Below are 17,379 nucleotides of genomic sequence, written 5' to 3'. Positions count from 1 at the left end.
TTACAGTAAAATAAAATGTACCAGGTGTTGTTCCCTTCCATTCCTGTACACTCGCAGGCTGTGGCACTTTGCTGCTGATATTGGTAGTAAGACCTGTGGCTGAATGCCGTACTTTTCGCACTATAAGCCGCACCCGACTATAAGCCGCAGCAGCTAAATTGAATGATGTGTACATATATAAGCCGCACTGGACTATAAGCCGCAGGTGTTTTAATGTTTAATTACCATATGTAAGGGTTCGTGCACAGAGGGGATTGTCGGGAAAGAGATGGCTGTTTGAGGAAGCTCCCATTTATTAACATTTCAACAAACAAGTTGCATATTTAATAAGGGAACAGATAAATAACATTTCAATGCAGTAAAAAAAGCAATATTTCGATTTTTACATTTTCGGGTTTGGTCCACATATAAGCCGCACCGTTATATAAGCCGCAGAGTCGAAAAATGGGGAAAAAAGCTGCGGCTTATAGTCCGAAAAGTACGGTAAGTAGAACTCCTTCGCTCGCTCTCGAAATATGTCACTTTCTTTGTATTTCTTGAGGGACGCTCCCGTCCCGATCCGATGAAGTCGAGATGTAGTATCACATCCAAGGACGGCATGTAAGAACAAGATATGCTTACATATGTCTGTGCAGAGTAGTCATTTGTAGCCTTGAGGTTCCACATGTGAGGCTTCTTTGTGTTCTTCCTTGACTCAGAACAGAGGAACAGATCATGACCACTTCCATGCTGGACACTGGGCCTGTGAAGGATGTGCAGACGATGGTAGCGAGGCAGACATTCAGACATTTATCTTAACATTAAGTATTTTACTGTAAAAGTCAAACATTCAACAAAACATTTTCACCTGGCTTTATTCAATGTTTACATCGGTTGTGGTTTATGCAAATGAGTGCATACATAATTAGATTATACACCATTTGCTCACGAAAACAAACAATTTAAGAAAACGTGTAATACATTTTTTTGTTTGTCTTAATGTAATGTACATTTTGTCTTAATGTAATGTACATTTTCATGGTCCTATCTATTGGTTAAAAATGTAACCCTATTCACCTGTGTAGGTATTAAAGAGGATGTTTTTCGTATGATTGTATTTGAGTCATTTTCAAAACTTTCCTCCCATGAGATTCCCTGGGACCTTTTTTTCCCTCACTCGGGACATATTGAAGATACAAAATCAGTTGAGTTTGCTTCTTTTCCAATTTGTTCTAGGTTGTGCTCCATTCTTGCATAAAATGACAGGACTATTATTCAAATCTGTCGTCATGTAAAATAAGGTCATGTTAAAGCCCCACATCTTCCCCCAAACCAACAGATCAAGGATGCGGTCGCTCTGTGTGAGCTGTTTGCATGGCTGGAAAAGGAGGTATTTCACTTTCTCCAACCCACACCCTTCATATAATATACAGTCCGCTCCCTCCTACCCCAGTATGTATTCACGTACACATTATTAGGTATTAATCCTGGATAAAGATGGGGTTTAGGTAAATTATTTTACCTCTCTCGCTCTCACTCCATTTCCCCCTAGTGTCTTTGTGCTCTCTCTCTCTCTCTCTCTCTCTCTCTCTCTCTCTCTCTCTCTCTCTCTCTCTCTCTCTCTCTCTTTATCTCATTCCGTCCCTCCTGCTGATTAGTTATACTCTCCCTTTACCTCTCTCTCTCTCTCTCTCTCTCTCTCTCTGCCTCTCACTCTATAACTCTTAATTGGCCTTTGAATATTATTATAAAAACCTAACCCTAACCTTAGGGTTATTTGTTGTTGTTACCATTGTTGGTGCTGTATTGTAAAAATCTGCTGCTCAGCTTTTAAGAAGCTTGCTTCAAATATATGTATTTTTTTCTTTTTCAAAGTTGTCAAATAAATTAATTCAATCAATCAATTGCATAACACTTCTAAGCAGTGTTTAGAAGTGTTTAGACACTGTGACCCAGTGAAGGAGCTGACGTAATTCTCAACAGATTCCAAAGGGCACTGTGACTGAGATCTCTGCAGCGGATAAGGCTGAGGAATACCGCAGGTGGGTTTATTGTTTGACTCCCTTGTGTTGATTGATTTATCGTGCGTCGTATTTCTCGACATCGTCTGAACTGAGAGTTGAACTCTCAATGATCTTCGAGACTAAATAAAGGTTGAATGAATGAACGAGTGAATGTGTTCTCACTTCCAGTTAGAGCGAACCTTTAGAGAAAACAATGACAACAAAGAGCTCTTTCATCCTCATCCTGTTCACTGTTTCAGGCAGGTCATTTGGAGATGTTCTGAGGTACAAGTCATTGAGCACTCGACTGCTAAATGACTGGAAATACCCATCCCTAGTGTTTTGTATTTATATTGCCATCTTCTGGCCATGAAAGTGCAACACTCCAGGATGTTGTACAGTGCGTCAGTGGCTCGGGAGGTAGAGCAGTCGTCTGGTAATCCGGAGCTTCCCGGTTCGATTCCCACTCCTCCCGGGCAGAATGTGGAAGTGTCCTTGAGCAAGACACTTAACCCCTAACTGCTCCCGATGAGCAGGTCGGCACCTTGCATGTTCGCCTCCGCCGTTAGTGTGTGAGTGAATGGGTGAATGTGAGGAACAAAATTGTAAAGCGCTTTGGATAAAAGCTGCTATATAAATGCACCATTTACCATTTACAGTCTTGAGAGGTAATTAAACGTGTCCTTTCAGTCAACAGAAGGATTTTGTCGGTCTCAGTTTCCCTACAATTTCCAGCGTAGGACCTAATGGAGCAATCATACATTACAGGTCAGTCCGTTTGATCCGAGCGTGTCATTACAGCTGACTGCCGACTGCCGAGACACACACACACACACACACACCAGCATTGTGAGGGGGAGAAGGACAAGTCCCCACCGTAGTGTCTCTCTCTCTCTCTCTCTCTCTCTCTCTCTCTCTCTCCACTTATCACTCTCTCTCTCCCCCCCTCTCTCTCTGTTTCTCTATCTCCCTGCAACCCCTCTCTCTCTCCCTGTTTCTCTATCTCCCTACAACACCCCCCCCCCCCCCCCCCCGTCTCTCTCTCCCTGTTTCTCTATCTCCCTACACCTCTCTGTCTTTCTCCCTGTCTCTCCCTGTCTTGGATACTGTTTGTCTTGTTTTTACTTGATCCCCCCGTGTCCCATGTCCTGTAGACCCTTGCCTGAGACAAACAGGACACTCAGCACGAAGGAAGTATATCTGATCGACTCCGGAGCCCAGTACACGTAAGAAAAGCATCGATGGCGACATACACGCTATTATTATACAACTGCATATTTTTTACGCTAATCCATCTGTATTTATTTGAATGATTCTGGTGATTTTAACTTAAGAATCATCTTAATCACCAACGCCTTCATACCCAGTGCCCGTTGCATAACAGGAATACCAGCGGCTTTCCATCTTTACTGTGATACTGTGAATAATGTATATTTCAGTGGATACTGTGATACTGTGAATAATGTATACTCAGTAGATAGTAAATTATAACACTACCTTATGCATACTGCACCTTATGTGACACTGTGAATAATGTGAATATTCTTTTTCAGCTAGTTAGATAGTAAATTATATTGACCAAATTGACCTAATTGTTTACACTGCCTGTGTTGTTTTTACTACCTGTACCACCCCCCCCCCCTTCCCCCATGCTGCTATGATGCCTGAATTTCCCCAAGGGGATCAATAAAGGAATATCTTATCTTATCTTATCTTTAACCCCACGTTGTCATGTTTGTCCAGAGATGGAACGACAGACGTCACCCGCACCATGCATTTTGGAGTCCCCGCTGCTTTTGAGAAGGTAGTTATAGTAGTAACATACAGCAGATTAAATGGTCACAGGAAATACTACATAAACCAAAGAACATTTAGTACGATAAAAAGTTGTTGAATGAAAAATATGTGTGTGCTATATTATCTAAAAGACAAAGGTCATTATGTGCCCAGCTCCGCTCTGGGATTTTGCCCCTGCACCTCAAAACCGGACGTTACGGGGGGGGGGTCACAGAAGAAGAGCGGATTTACTGTAATATTGATATTGAGAATGAGTTTCATTTTATGTTTTATTGTCCATTATATTATGAGTTGCGTCAAATGTTATTTGACAGGTGTAAAAACCTTGAGTTAATGTGGTTGAGTGATGCAGAAAGACAAATGGATTTTTTATATGGATTTTTTTATTCTGCACTTGCAGAATATTTAGAGAAAGCTTGGGATAAACGTATGAAAAGAACATATATGTGATGATGTATTTATTTTGGCCTCTGATGGTGTGCATGGTGTAGCTTACAAACCTTTTTTAATTAATAGTTTGAAACACAAAACCGCTCAACATAAATACAGTACAATACAGACAAAACTAAACTCACAAACGGTACAATACAAATAATACTAAACTCACAAACAATAAACAATACAATACAGACAAAACAAAACTCACAAACGGTACAATACAGACAAAACACACTAACAAAATGGGTGCAGATCAAACACTCCTGCTTTCAGTCATAAGTATTCTCCAAATATGTCCTTATATAGATCCAGGGACCGTCCTCTCCATGGTCATGTTCAGCGATCGTTGAGGCTGCTCGTTCCATTGTCAATAGGTCCATGAAATCCCTCATCCAGGTGTCCATGCAGAAACAATTTGGCTTTTGGATCTTCCAGTTCATCATGATTGTACGCTTAACTGACATAGTGCTAGTGTAATGATGCGTTGCGTAAGTGCTGATTGTATACCAACTACCCCTATGCCCAAGAGGCAGACTTTTGGACATAAGGGTATCTTAACACTGAGAATAGAGGATAGTCTTAAAATGACCTTGTGCCAAAAACTCTTCACTGTGGGGCAATGCCACAACATGTGGATGAGTGTTCCTACCTCCCCACATCCATGCCAGCACAAATCTGAGATGGCTTGATCCATTTATTTAATTTTACATGGTGTAATATAGGCTCGATGAACTACCTTTAATTGTATCATTTTATATCTTACACATTTGGATGATGTTGTTGTATTTTTTAAAACCGTCTCCCATTGTGGAGCAGTCAAGGAAACCTTCAAATCCCTCTCCCACTGCTGTTTAATGGAGGCCAGGCCATCTGATGAGCTAAGTGACAGTAACCTATAGATCTTAGATACTGACCTCCTTTCTGAAGCGATCCTTCTTAGTCTGTCATCCAAATCCTTATGTATCCCCATATCTCTATTTTTAATGGATACTGATCTCACTACAGATCTTAACTGAAAGTACAACATGAATTCACTATCTCTTAAATTATACAGATCTTTCGATTCATTAAAGGGTATTGTCTCTCCATCCTTCACAATCTGTCCTAGTTGATGTATTCCTTTACCCTGCCATGAAGTATTTACTAGTGTACTGCCCCCAGCCATTAACACTTTCTCTGCCAAGGACGCCTAAACTCGTCATTCCCCGCCATGCTCATTCTGCCAATGACGCGTAACACGTCATTGAGATCAATATTTCAAAAATCTGTGATCGCAATCATATTTCTCCCCCGGAGACTTGAGATCTACTGTTGATCCCCTCTCAACTCTCCAACGGTTCAAGAGCGCCATCTGGTGGCCGATCGGCGGATCGCCCAAACCGGAAACCGGAAACGGAAGCTGGTGCTCATTCCAATTCGGTCCGATCACTCGCTAATAGTCCCGGGACTCGAGCTAGACACAATGGATAGCAATCCGTTACCAATAACTCGATAAACAACATGATTTGGACGTATATACTATTATACAACCTGGAGATGGATCGCATATTTCAACATCGCTCCACGCTCATCGCCCAACGCTACGAGGAAGCTACGGTGAGTTTCAGTGTTTTTTTTTAACGTGTTCGATACAAACTGCTCTAATGATCATATCACCCACACTAGATGAATCATCTAACGTTGGCCACGGAATTATAAACGACCCCCCCCCCATCCGGTAAACATCAGATGATAAGTTGTAACTTCTAGAAGCACGTCCATTTGAAATTTTTTATCTTGCGCCGATCGCTATCAAACTGTATACAATCATCAATATAATGCATTTAGGGCTATAAATCACGTTCTGCAGAAAACGATAAAAACATACTTATACTTTAGACCGTATTTTAGTATGAATATGTGAATGAAAAAGTATAACGTTGCTACACCCTGAACAATAGATACTTGATGTTGAATGGGCCATAGTAATGTCAATTTAGCAATACAATTTAAAAAGTTATAGGCCTGCAAAGAAGGGGAACTTCTCCATAGACAAATAGAGCTGGCAGAGGATGGTATAATGATGTACATAAGCCTGGCGAAGAAAGTGTTAATAGGGGGTTAGACCAAATGGGGCATGAAGGTAAAGAGATCCCTTTGAAGGCTAGCCGTTTCTGTAGGGTTTTGATTATCTCACATGAAAATCTTATTATAGGGTTATCCATTTTAAAGTTAGGTTTGGGGTGAAACCATAATGATACCAAGGATACCGTCTTACTAAGTTCTGATAAAATATTCTCCTCAATCCATTTCCAACTGCCTATTTCGGTCTTGCATATGTAACCCCATGACAAGGGGAATCTGGCATTATAAGAGAGATAGTATGAGTAAACATACAAAAAACAAGAGTATTGATAAGCTCCGACGTTATCGGTACTGCTATCGATACTCTAGAAATTATTATTATTATGAGTTTTTTTTTCGAGGAATTTAAATGTTGCAAACTATCTCTCCTCTCTCTGCACGAGGAGCGAGCCGGAGCGAGCCGTTATTACACTCACTCGTCGTGAGCCGCCCACACTCACACTCACACACACGGGTACTTAAGGGGGTGCCAGTCCGTTGCTCCGTGCTGCTGAAGCGCGCAGCACACAGACAGCTCTGCATGCACTCGTCATGGCGCAGAGAGCGAAGCACTCGGAAGTATGGGTACACTTTACGAGAGTCGATGCCGACAACGCACGTTGCCACAAGTGCAACAAAACATTTGCCAGTGACTTCCGGTATGAGAGCAGACGGGTAACACACGTGCGATAGAGCTCCTGGTCAAATGAGTGAAAAAAACGGATAAAAAAAGACCCGAAAAGTAATTAAAAAGGAAAATGCTCACGAGAAGTAAGGAAGAGACAACTATTGTGAAGGAAATAGAAATGGAGAACATACGAGAAGGAGAGAATTTGAAGAAACAGAATCCCCGAAGCGAAGCCGAGAAAAGCCAGGCGAAAGAAGGGGGAGGTACCGCTGAGGCAGACACAGGAATGCCAGGATGGGCCGTGATCATGCAGGCCGGGATACTGGAGAACATAACAGCGGCGATAAAACTGAACACGGACACGATAAGGAATGATATTGGGAAGCTACGGGAGGAATTGAAGAAGGAACAGGAGGACTTCAGAGGTGAAATGAATACAGAAATCAAAAGGGTGGAGGAGAAGATGGCGGAACAGGACAGAAACGTGACCGAGTTACAGACTAGGACGTCACACGCGGAGGAATGGAATACGGAGATACACGAGGTATTAACATGTGTGATTCAGAAACAAGAACAGATGGAGACAAAGATGTCGGACATGGAGGGGAGGTCACGGAGAAATAACATCAGAATATGGGGACTGAAAGAAGGAGTCGAAGGGGAATCGGTGACCCTATATGTGGAAAAGCTTATCAAAGAACAAATGAAGGAAACGGGACTGGAAAAAATGGAGATACAGAGGGCCCACAGGGCGTTGGCTCCGAGACCACAACCGGACAGACCTCCGAGGGCGGTGATTATTAACTTTCTGAGATTCGAGGTTAAGGAATTGGTACTCAGAACCGCGTGGACCAAGAAGATTGAAATCGAAGGGAAAAGACTATCATTTGATCACGACTACTCGACAGCGGTAGCGATAACACGCAGGTCCTACGCGGGACTGAAGAAAACCCTGAAAGAAAACGGAATGAGATTCCAGTCACCCATGACCTCGCTAAGGATTCACTGGGAGGAAGGGGCGGCGATGTACGCGACGGCACGAGAAGCGGAGCGAGAGATGAGACGGCGAGGGATGAGGATGTTGGAGGACGGAGAAGGAAGGAGGCGGGAGGAACAGACGCGGAGCCTGCAGCAGAGATTGGAGGGAGCCCGCAGGTGGATCAGAGTGGGAGACCGAAACAGGAGGGAGGAGAGAGGAGAAGGCGGAGGTGAAACGTGACGGAGCGAGGACGGAGACGGATGAGGAGGCCAGACGGAGAGGAGGCGGGAGGAGGCGAACAGATGAGTACACGCACAAGAGATTGAAAAAACTATTCAAATAGAGACAAAGTATAGAAACTGAAATAACATATGCATAAGCACACATTCCCAGGTAGAGGCAGGATATAGAAATGAACGTAACGTATACATGGACACATAATACACAAGCTGATGGAGGAAATAAATGGAAATATAACTAGGTTTGAAAGGCGAGACACAGAACATACTGAAACAGATACATAGACACATGCTGTGAGTAACACAGTTGGGAGGGATTAAGGGGATAAATGGACATCACATAGAAAATAGAGGAGAGGAAAAGAAAATAATAAGGGGTACACGGGAGACACCGCACACGGATATGGGAGGAAGGAGGGACAATGAAACATATGAGAGGACCAAGAAAAGAGGGTCTTTGATCAAAAGGAAGGACAGAGCGCTTTTGACCAGGAGCTCGAAAGCAAAAAAAAAAACAGTAAGAAAGCTGGACAAATATGACGAGCGATTGGGGGCAAGGGTTTCAAACCCCCAAGCCGTCAGGAGGGGGCCCCTCGTTAGGAGGGCAATTACCCCTCACCCACCAACAGGGGACAGGGGGGGACACAGGGACCCCCCGAACGCCTTGGGAGCACTTTATGTTTTTTATTTATGTTAATCACTATATGTATTCGGTGAAGAGAGCGGAGGCTCCAACCGGAGGGGGGAATGAGTGTGACATGGGGGGGACTGACAGACGAAAGAAGAAGAAAGATGACAAGGGTTAAAGGTATAAAAATGATGTCGTTAAACGTTAATGGAATGAATAATGCGATAAAAAGGGGCAAAGTGATGTTGAAATGTAAAAAAAGTGAGATGGAAGTGATTTTTCTGCAGGAGACACATTTGGTAGCACAGGGTCATGAGAAACTGAAGAGATTTGGATATGAAAATGCATACTATAGTTCCTTTGAACAAAACCCGAGGAGAGGAGTAATCACGTTAATCAAAAACACAGTCAAATTTGAATTGATCAAGGAAGTAAGAGACAAGGAGGGAAGGTTTGTTCTGGTGAAGGGGAAAATGGAGGGCCAAATGGTTACGTTAGTAAATGTTTATGCACCCCCAGAGAGTGAGAGGGATTTATATGAGACCATTTTTGACATGATAGTGATGGAACTAGAAGGGATATTGATATGTACGGGAGATTTTAACGTAGTACTGAATCACGACCTAGACACCACGAGTACTAGAAAAGGACGGGCGCCCATCAGTAGATATATGAATATTCAGATGACGGAAATGGGAATTACAGACGTTTGGAGGGAGATGCACGCCATGGACAGGGAATACACACATTACTCACACCCACACGTGACATATGCGAGAATAGACTACTTTTTGATGACGACGGGGGACAGTTACAGGGCACGGGAGAGCAGTATAGGAGTAGCGGACATATCGGATCACAGTGCCATATATCTGACAGTAGATCTAGAAGGGAGACGGAGGAACACGATTTGGAGACTAAATGTAGGAATATTAAATAACAAAGGGGTGGTGAGTCAGATCAAGGAGGAGATAGCCAGATATAAGGAAGAAAATGACAACGGGGCGGTAGACCCGAACATTCTATGGGACACACTGAAGGTAGTGATAAGGGGGAAATTGATGGAAAAAACAGCAATGCTGAAGAAGGCCAGAACGGAGACATATCACAATCTGATAGGGAAGCTGAAGAAGCTAGAGGGGAGACACCAGATATCAAAAGAACAGGAAACGCTCGGAGAAATCAAAGAGGTAAAGGCCAGGATAAATAGGGAATTATTGACGGAAATAGAAAAGAAAGCGAGGTTCATGAAACAAACGTACTATGAAGGGGGACCAAAAGCGACCAGACTGTTGGCTAGGAGAATTAGAACGCAACAGAAGTTGAACACGATACACACAATAAGGGATACAAAGACTAATGAAATATTGAGGGACCCAGCTGAAATAGAGAGGACATTTAGAGAATACTATGAGAAATTATACACACAGCCAAAAGCAGCGGGAGAAGAGGAAATAGAAACATATCTGGAGAAGCTAGAGTTACCATCGATAGGGAAAGAACAGAATGAAGAATTAAATAAAATAATTACGGAACAAGAACTGGAAGATGCAATTAGTAGAGCTAAAAACAACAAGTCTCCGGGGAGCGACGGATTCCCATCGGAATTCTACAAGACATTTAGAACTGAATTAGCACCCATGTTAGGGGCGGCGTTCAGACACACGATGGAAGAGGGGAAAATGCCCCCCTCGTGGAAGGAAGCCATAATCACCACGATACCGAAGGAAGGGAAGGATAGGGAATTATGTAGTAGTTTCAGACCTGTGTCCATACTCAACGTAGATTACAAGATGTATTGATTGATTGATTGAAAACTTTATTAACAGATTGCAGAATGGGTACAATACAGTACAGCTCAATACACACAATTGTTAAGGGGATGCAGACCAGAGAAAGACTTTCGTCTTGTTTCCACCAGGAAACATCGATAATATCAAAAAGATTTGAGACGTTTATGCCAGACATTATAGATGAAGATCAAACTGGATTTATTAAAGGAAGACAGACACAGGACAACGTGAGAAAGACATTACACATAGTAGAGGAGATACAAAAACAAGGGGGTAGCGCGGTACTGATTAGCCTAGATGCAGAAAAAGCGTTCGACAGTGTGAGCTGGACATTTTTATATAAAACATTGATGAGGTTCGGACTGAACGAGAGGGCGATGAAGATGATCAAGGCGCTATATCAAGAACCGACAGCGAGGGTTAAGGTGAATGGCAGCTTGACGGATAGAATCAGATTAGAGAGGGCTACCAGACAGGGATGTTGTCTCTCACCGACGCTCTTCGCCGTTTTCATAGAACCACTGGCACAACTGATCAGACAGACCGAGGACATCAAGGGAGTAAGGATAAAGGGAACGGAATATAAACTAGGCCTATTTGCAGACGACGTGATAGTATACATGAGGCAACCAGAAAAGAGCTTCCCGGCACTGATGGATCTACTGAAGGAATATGGCCACTACTCAGGATACAAACTAAACGTGACAAAGACACAGACCTTAGCATGGAACTATTCTCCAACGACGGAAATTAGAGAACAGTACGGGATAAGATGGGACATGGACAAGATTAAATACTTAGGGGTGAACATCACAAGAGGGGTGGAGAAACTGTTTGAGGCGAATTATACACAGATAAATCAGAACATAAAGAGAGACCTAGAGAGATGGACAGTAATGCCCTTGGACTTCAATTCAAGAATAGAGGTCATTAAAATGAACATACTATCAAGGTTACTGTACCTATTCCAGTCACTACCGATACAAATACCACAGAATCAATTCAGGGAGTGGGACAGACTGATATCGAGGTTCATATGGGCGGGGAGAAGACCACGGGTCAGATATAAAACACTACAACTACCAAAGGAAGAGGGAGGGATGGCAGTACCCAGCCTACAAGATTATTACTATGCAGCACAACTGAGAGCAGTGACGTGCTGGTGTAACGACAGATATGAGGCAAGATGGAAAGACATTGAAAAAGAAGGGGAGGGATACAAGGTACAAGCTCTGGTGGGGGATAGGGAACTATTTAAAGAAAAAGAGGGACTATTAGATCCAATCACCAAATGCACCTTGACCATATGGAACAGAGTAGTAAAAACACACAAATTGGAGAAGCAGTCAGGGGTCCTGAGATGGGTAGCACATGACAAGAGATTCAAACCAGGGAGGTTAGACCATGGATTCAGAAGGTGGGAGAGGGGGGGGGGCAACAGCAATATGCAAAATGATAGAGAAGGGAGAAATGCAGACACTACAAAAATTAAAGGAGAAATTTGGACTAGAAAACAGGGACCACTTCAGATATCTACAGGTTAGAGACTACTACAACAAAGAAATAAGGGGGGCCAAAGACGAGGAACAGAATGGAATAATAAAGATGATAGTATGGGCATACGAAGGGGGGCAAGGAAGAGTAATATCAGCAATATACCGGGCTATAATGACCAGCAAGGGACACACGACCGATTATATAAGGGAGAAATGGGAGAGAGAACTAGAGATAGGAATAACAGGGAAGGAATGGGGGAACATATGTGAGGTACAACATTCAACAACAGGATCGAGAATATGGAAAGAATTTGGATGGAAAAACATAATCAGATTCTTTATAACCCCAGAGCTGAAGGGAAAATATGCACCAACACAAAAAGCATGCTGGAGGATGTGTGGGAAGGAGGGGGCAAATCACACGCACATATTCTGGGGATGTCAGAAGCTGAAGGGGTATTGGGAGGAGATAGGGGAAGCAATGATCAGAATATTAGGATACGGGCTACCACAAACAGGACTGGTGCTTTACTTAGGAGACCTGACACACGAGGGAATACAAGGGGGGGACAAATATTTAATAAAGATAATGTTGATAGCGGCCAGAAAAGCAATAACGAGACTGTGGTACAAGGAAGACCCACCGACAATAGCAAAATGGGTAGGAATAGTGGAAGAAATACAGGATATGGAAAGGATAACACACATGCTGAGGTTACAGGAAGAGAAATTTGGGGAAAGATGGGGAAAGTGGGAGGATTATAAAAGGAACGAGAACGACATCACAGAGGAAGAACCAAATGCAACACAAGAGAGCGAAGGGTAAAGGAGGAAAGATGTTCAAGCAGGGTCTATGAACCCATGTCACACACCTGTACTTTAGTTAATATTTTCTATTTTGTTTTTGGGATATTACAAGTGCTGAATGCTTTTATACCTTATTATTTATGTCTGTTTAACGGTGTGATATTAAATATTCAGGGATGAGGTGGTTTGTGTATGGGTGAACCAAAAGGCAAAGTGAAAGTTAATAAACAAGAGAAAAAAAAAGAAAGGACGAAGGAGAAGGGAAGAAAGAAGCTCAAGGAGGGTCTCTGGACCCAGATCACACATACAAACCTTAGTCAGCATTTATCGTCTTTGAGTAGGAATTACCTGTTTATGCCTGTTTAAGGGAGATACACAATCAACCTTTATATCAAATACCTAGAAAACAACAGTAGGGGAACCAGACAACTAACCATGTGATACCCATGTAAATATTTATGTGCACTGTTTTTTCTTTTGTTTTTATTGTGATGCTAGTTTCTTCATTTTTTATTATTTATTTTTTGTAAGTGCTGTCTGTCTAAATAACTGTTAATAAAAAATTTAAGTTTACAAAAAAAAAAAAAAAAAAAAAACATTTGCCAGTAAGGGTGGCAATACGAGCAATTTATCAAAACATCTGTTGGCAAAACATAATATTAGTGTGCAGAAATGCGCCGTTTTCGACTGCTTTGCTCACAGTGTTCCATCTGCATTCACGTCCACTGCAGGTAAGCCAAGATATGGAGTTAGCTAGGCTAATAACGAATTATTACGAATAGGCTAATACATCAAATATAATTGCTTAGCTAATTGTTTAGCTACAAATAGATTTGAAAGATGACAACTTTTTATAGATCGTCAGGCTGAGGCTGCAGCCACCATGTCCCAGCCCACCCCTCCTCCCTCTACCACCACCGGTCTCAACCAACAAAGTCCCTTCACCCTAGCAGCTAGAGGAAGGATGACAGAGGATAGGGTGAAATAGTGTCACAGCCTCTACTAATAAAATGGAGTATTGAACCGTTTTTAACAGCTGGGTATTGGGTGGGACATTCTGATTTAAGTACTTTCTAAATAAAATAGAAAGTCCCAAAATTGTTAATTTATCTGACTGCTTGTATTAATTGATCAAAAAGTAGCCATGTGCAGTAATATCTAATATAGTTATATAAAAGAATAATAAAGCAATGTCGATTATGTTCTTATTTTTATTTTTTTGTGTGCAAAATAATAAAAAATAACCGATAAGAGTATCGATAAAGTACCGAACCGTTAAGCAGTATCGATAAGAGTAGTAGTATCGATAAAATCCTAACAATACCCATCCCTAGTGAACGTTATATTCAATTATTGTTTTTGGTGTCTTATAATCCTGTAAGGGATGGGTCGTCGGACATGACACGAAAATACAATTTAAAATGTCATTCATTCATATAGCTTGATGGGTCAGTTGACGCCGGCGGTCTATTATTATTCATAGTCATCTCAGTTATTAATTCTTGCATTCTTTTCCCTATAGGAGTGCTTCACTTACGTGCTGAAGGGACACATAGCCGTCAGCGCTGCTGTTTTCCCCAACGGAACCAAAGGTAGCAGCTTCATCAACGTTAGGATCTGAAACTAATGACATGTGAATCGTATAGAAGTCGCAGCGGTCTTGCCATAATTGTAATGCACGGTTTTGGTCACAAGATTCCTAGATATTTACTAGAGATAATGTACAGTACGCAACATGTTATTTCGGGAGTGCATGGACATAATACCAGTGGTGGAAGAAGTACACAGTTCCTTTACTTAAATAAAAGTAGAAATACTCCGATAAATGAGTACTCTGGTAAAAGTCCTCCATTCAAATTCTACTTAAGTAAAAGTAGAGATGTACTTGCTATTGAATGTACTTAAGTATCTAAAGTAACGTGATGTTTGTGTATCCATTGACCTCTATAGGTCATGTTAAAGTGGTATGTGGTCCAGTTACGCTGCTCTAATTACGTACTCTTGAAATGTACATGCTTCTAATGTGAAAGTATATAATCTTCATACATTTTCTATTTTGTATATTGTGTTTTCTATGCAAAATCCTTTTCTTCAAAGTAACTAGTAACTGATAGGTTCAGATAGATGTAGTGGAGTAAAAAGTACAGCATTTCCCTTGAAATGTAGTGGAGTAAAAGTATAAAGTTCCCTCAAATTTAAATACTCATGAAGTACAAGTAGCTAGAAAATTGTACTTAAGTACAATTCTTGAGTAAAAATACTTAGTTACCTACCACCACTGCATAATACTACATGTCAGGAAGAATGACCCACTAACCTAACCCCTAAGCTGCTGCGGTCAGGCAAGCGCCTCCGCATTCACGCAGCAAAAACAGAGACTCAGACTCCGCTTCTTCCCTCAGGCCATCAGAACACTGGACACTGATCTCTCCACACACTGATTTCTCCACACACTGATCTCTCCACACACAAACACATAAGAACACAAACACACACACTACACATCCCCACTTACACTCTCACACACCCCACATACAAATACACTACAAAAAGGTATTTTTTTTTAATATAAAACGACTGTACTTTTTTGCAATAGTCCGAACTGTATATTTGTATATTATTGTATATATTACTCATTACCTTTATTTCTTATGCTTAGCATTGCATTTTATTCTTATTACTTTTTTTATCATGTCTATTCTATTTTCGTATTCTATTTAATTATTTGTATTTTTGCACAATGGAGGCGGGCATGGCCACCTACATTTCACTGCATGTCTCGTGTATGTGACAAATAAAACTCCTCCGCCCTCCTCCGCCCAGGCCACCTGCTGGACTCGTTCGCCCGCGCAGCGCTGTGGGACTCCGGCCTGGACTACCTGCACGGCACGGGCCACGGCGTGGGCTGCTTCCTCAATGTCCACGAGGGGCCCTGTGGCATCAGCTACAAGACCTTCGCAGACGAGCCCCTGGAGGCCGGCATGATCGTCAGCGACGGTACAGATACGGACGTCATTTATTCATCTTTAAAGGAACACGCCAACATTTTGGGAAATTAGCTTACCGTCTTCTCCAGAGAGAGACAAGAAGATGGATACCAGTTTCCTCTCTGTGCGTTCAGTAGAGAGCTATCTGGGTGCATGTTAGCCTAGCTTAGCACAATGAATGGAAGCAGACATGACCGGTTAGCCTTCGGGAGAGGTATTAGTTGGACAATGCCTAGGCTAACCGGTCATGTCCGCTTCCATTCATTGTGCTAAGCAGAGTGGACTGACCTTTCCAGACAGACTTTGGTAATACGTGCCATTTGGTGGATGCTTTCATGCAAAGGGTCTCACCGCCCCAAACCACACCTGCATGCATGTTTAGCATGGCTGGTCCCAGTGGGAATCAAACCCCTAACCCTGGCATTGTTGGTCCCATTGTAAGTGTGGCGCTCTACCCGCTGAGCTCCAGGACCAACACGTTGCACAAGGTTTGCACATACCCACCAGAGTTGTAGTCGAGTCACTAAATCTCGCGTCTGAGTCGAGTCTTGAGTCGAGTCTTGAGTCCCTAGTGTCCGAGTCTGAGTCGAGTCTCTCTTGAGTCCCCAGTGTTCAAGTCTGAGTCACTAAAGAAGAGCCCGAGTCGAGTCTGAGTCAAGTCTCTCGAGTCCCCAGTGTTCGAGTCCGAGTCACCAAAGAAGAGCCAGTCGAGTCTGAGTCGAGTCTCTCTCGAGTCCCCAGTGTCCAAGTCTGAGTCACCAAAGACGAGTCCGAGTCGAGTCCCCATTACCCGAGTCCAAGTCATCAAGGTTGAGTCCACTCCACAGATGTCTGTTGAAGTTTGAGGTTGTCCCGGTTTCTCTTCAACAGTTTGTTTACATATCGAACATCTAGCAGTGCTCTTGCTGGAACTTGATGTCAAATCCATGTAAGCAAAGCGCACGATTCAGGGCATCTCTTAAGTACTGAACATGAGGGTATTGATGTGAATGTAGGTGGAACACACGTGTCTGCCCTTGCATGAAATTAAATAATGTTACGGTATTAACTCATTCAGCGCCGGAGCCATATGCCCGATATAGGTCTAGATGGCCACGCTTTAATCAATGGGAGGAGTGGGAGATTTGCGAGTGCTTAAAATATATCTTAAATTATGGCTATGGGTCTAATACACTCGTCGATTATCAGTGAGTTGCTTGCAGTCAACATGTACAAAACGGATTGTTTTTTCATTGGTACATTTCCGTTTTATACCGTTTTGAATAAGAGTATAGTTTTGGTGATTTCTAGTCATTCCAGAGAAAGACGCGATAATAGCCCTTTAGTGCAGTGTTTCTCAACTGGTGGGTCGCGACCCAAAAGTGGGTCGCGGGGCCATTTTGAGTGGGTTGCGGATGTGTGTGTGTAAAAAAAAAAATAATAATAATAATACTTTTATTTTTTGCACTACCTATCTTTGTATCTGGTCCAGCTGAAGACAAAGCAGAGGAACAGATTGGACA

At 42.4% G+C, this 17,379-nt stretch overlaps 1 protein-coding gene across 1 annotated transcript in view; it reads left to right on the top strand.

The window, feature by feature from the left end:
* Window positions 1–17,379, top strand: part of xpnpep1 (X-prolyl aminopeptidase (aminopeptidase P) 1, soluble) — a 64,433-nt gene that overhangs the window by 34,449 nt on the left and 12,605 nt on the right. Inside the window, exons 11-17 of the mRNA XM_084318068.1 lie at window positions 1,319–1,369; window positions 1,963–2,021; window positions 2,673–2,750; window positions 3,137–3,208; window positions 3,726–3,786; window positions 14,413–14,482; window positions 15,714–15,887. Coding sequence (XP_084174194.1) covers window positions 1,319–1,369; window positions 1,963–2,021; window positions 2,673–2,750; window positions 3,137–3,208; window positions 3,726–3,786; window positions 14,413–14,482; window positions 15,714–15,887 — 565 coding nt within the window. The remainder of the gene's footprint in view (window positions 1–1,318; window positions 1,370–1,962; window positions 2,022–2,672; window positions 2,751–3,136; window positions 3,209–3,725; window positions 3,787–14,412; window positions 14,483–15,713; window positions 15,888–17,379) is intronic.

This window comes from Notolepis coatsorum (genome assembly GCF_963971535.1).
Source record: "Notolepis coatsorum genome assembly, chromosome: 7".
NCBI lineage: Eukaryota > Metazoa > Chordata > Actinopteri > Aulopiformes > Paralepididae > Notolepis > Notolepis coatsorum.
This window is presented reverse-complemented; position numbering and strand designations above follow the sequence as displayed.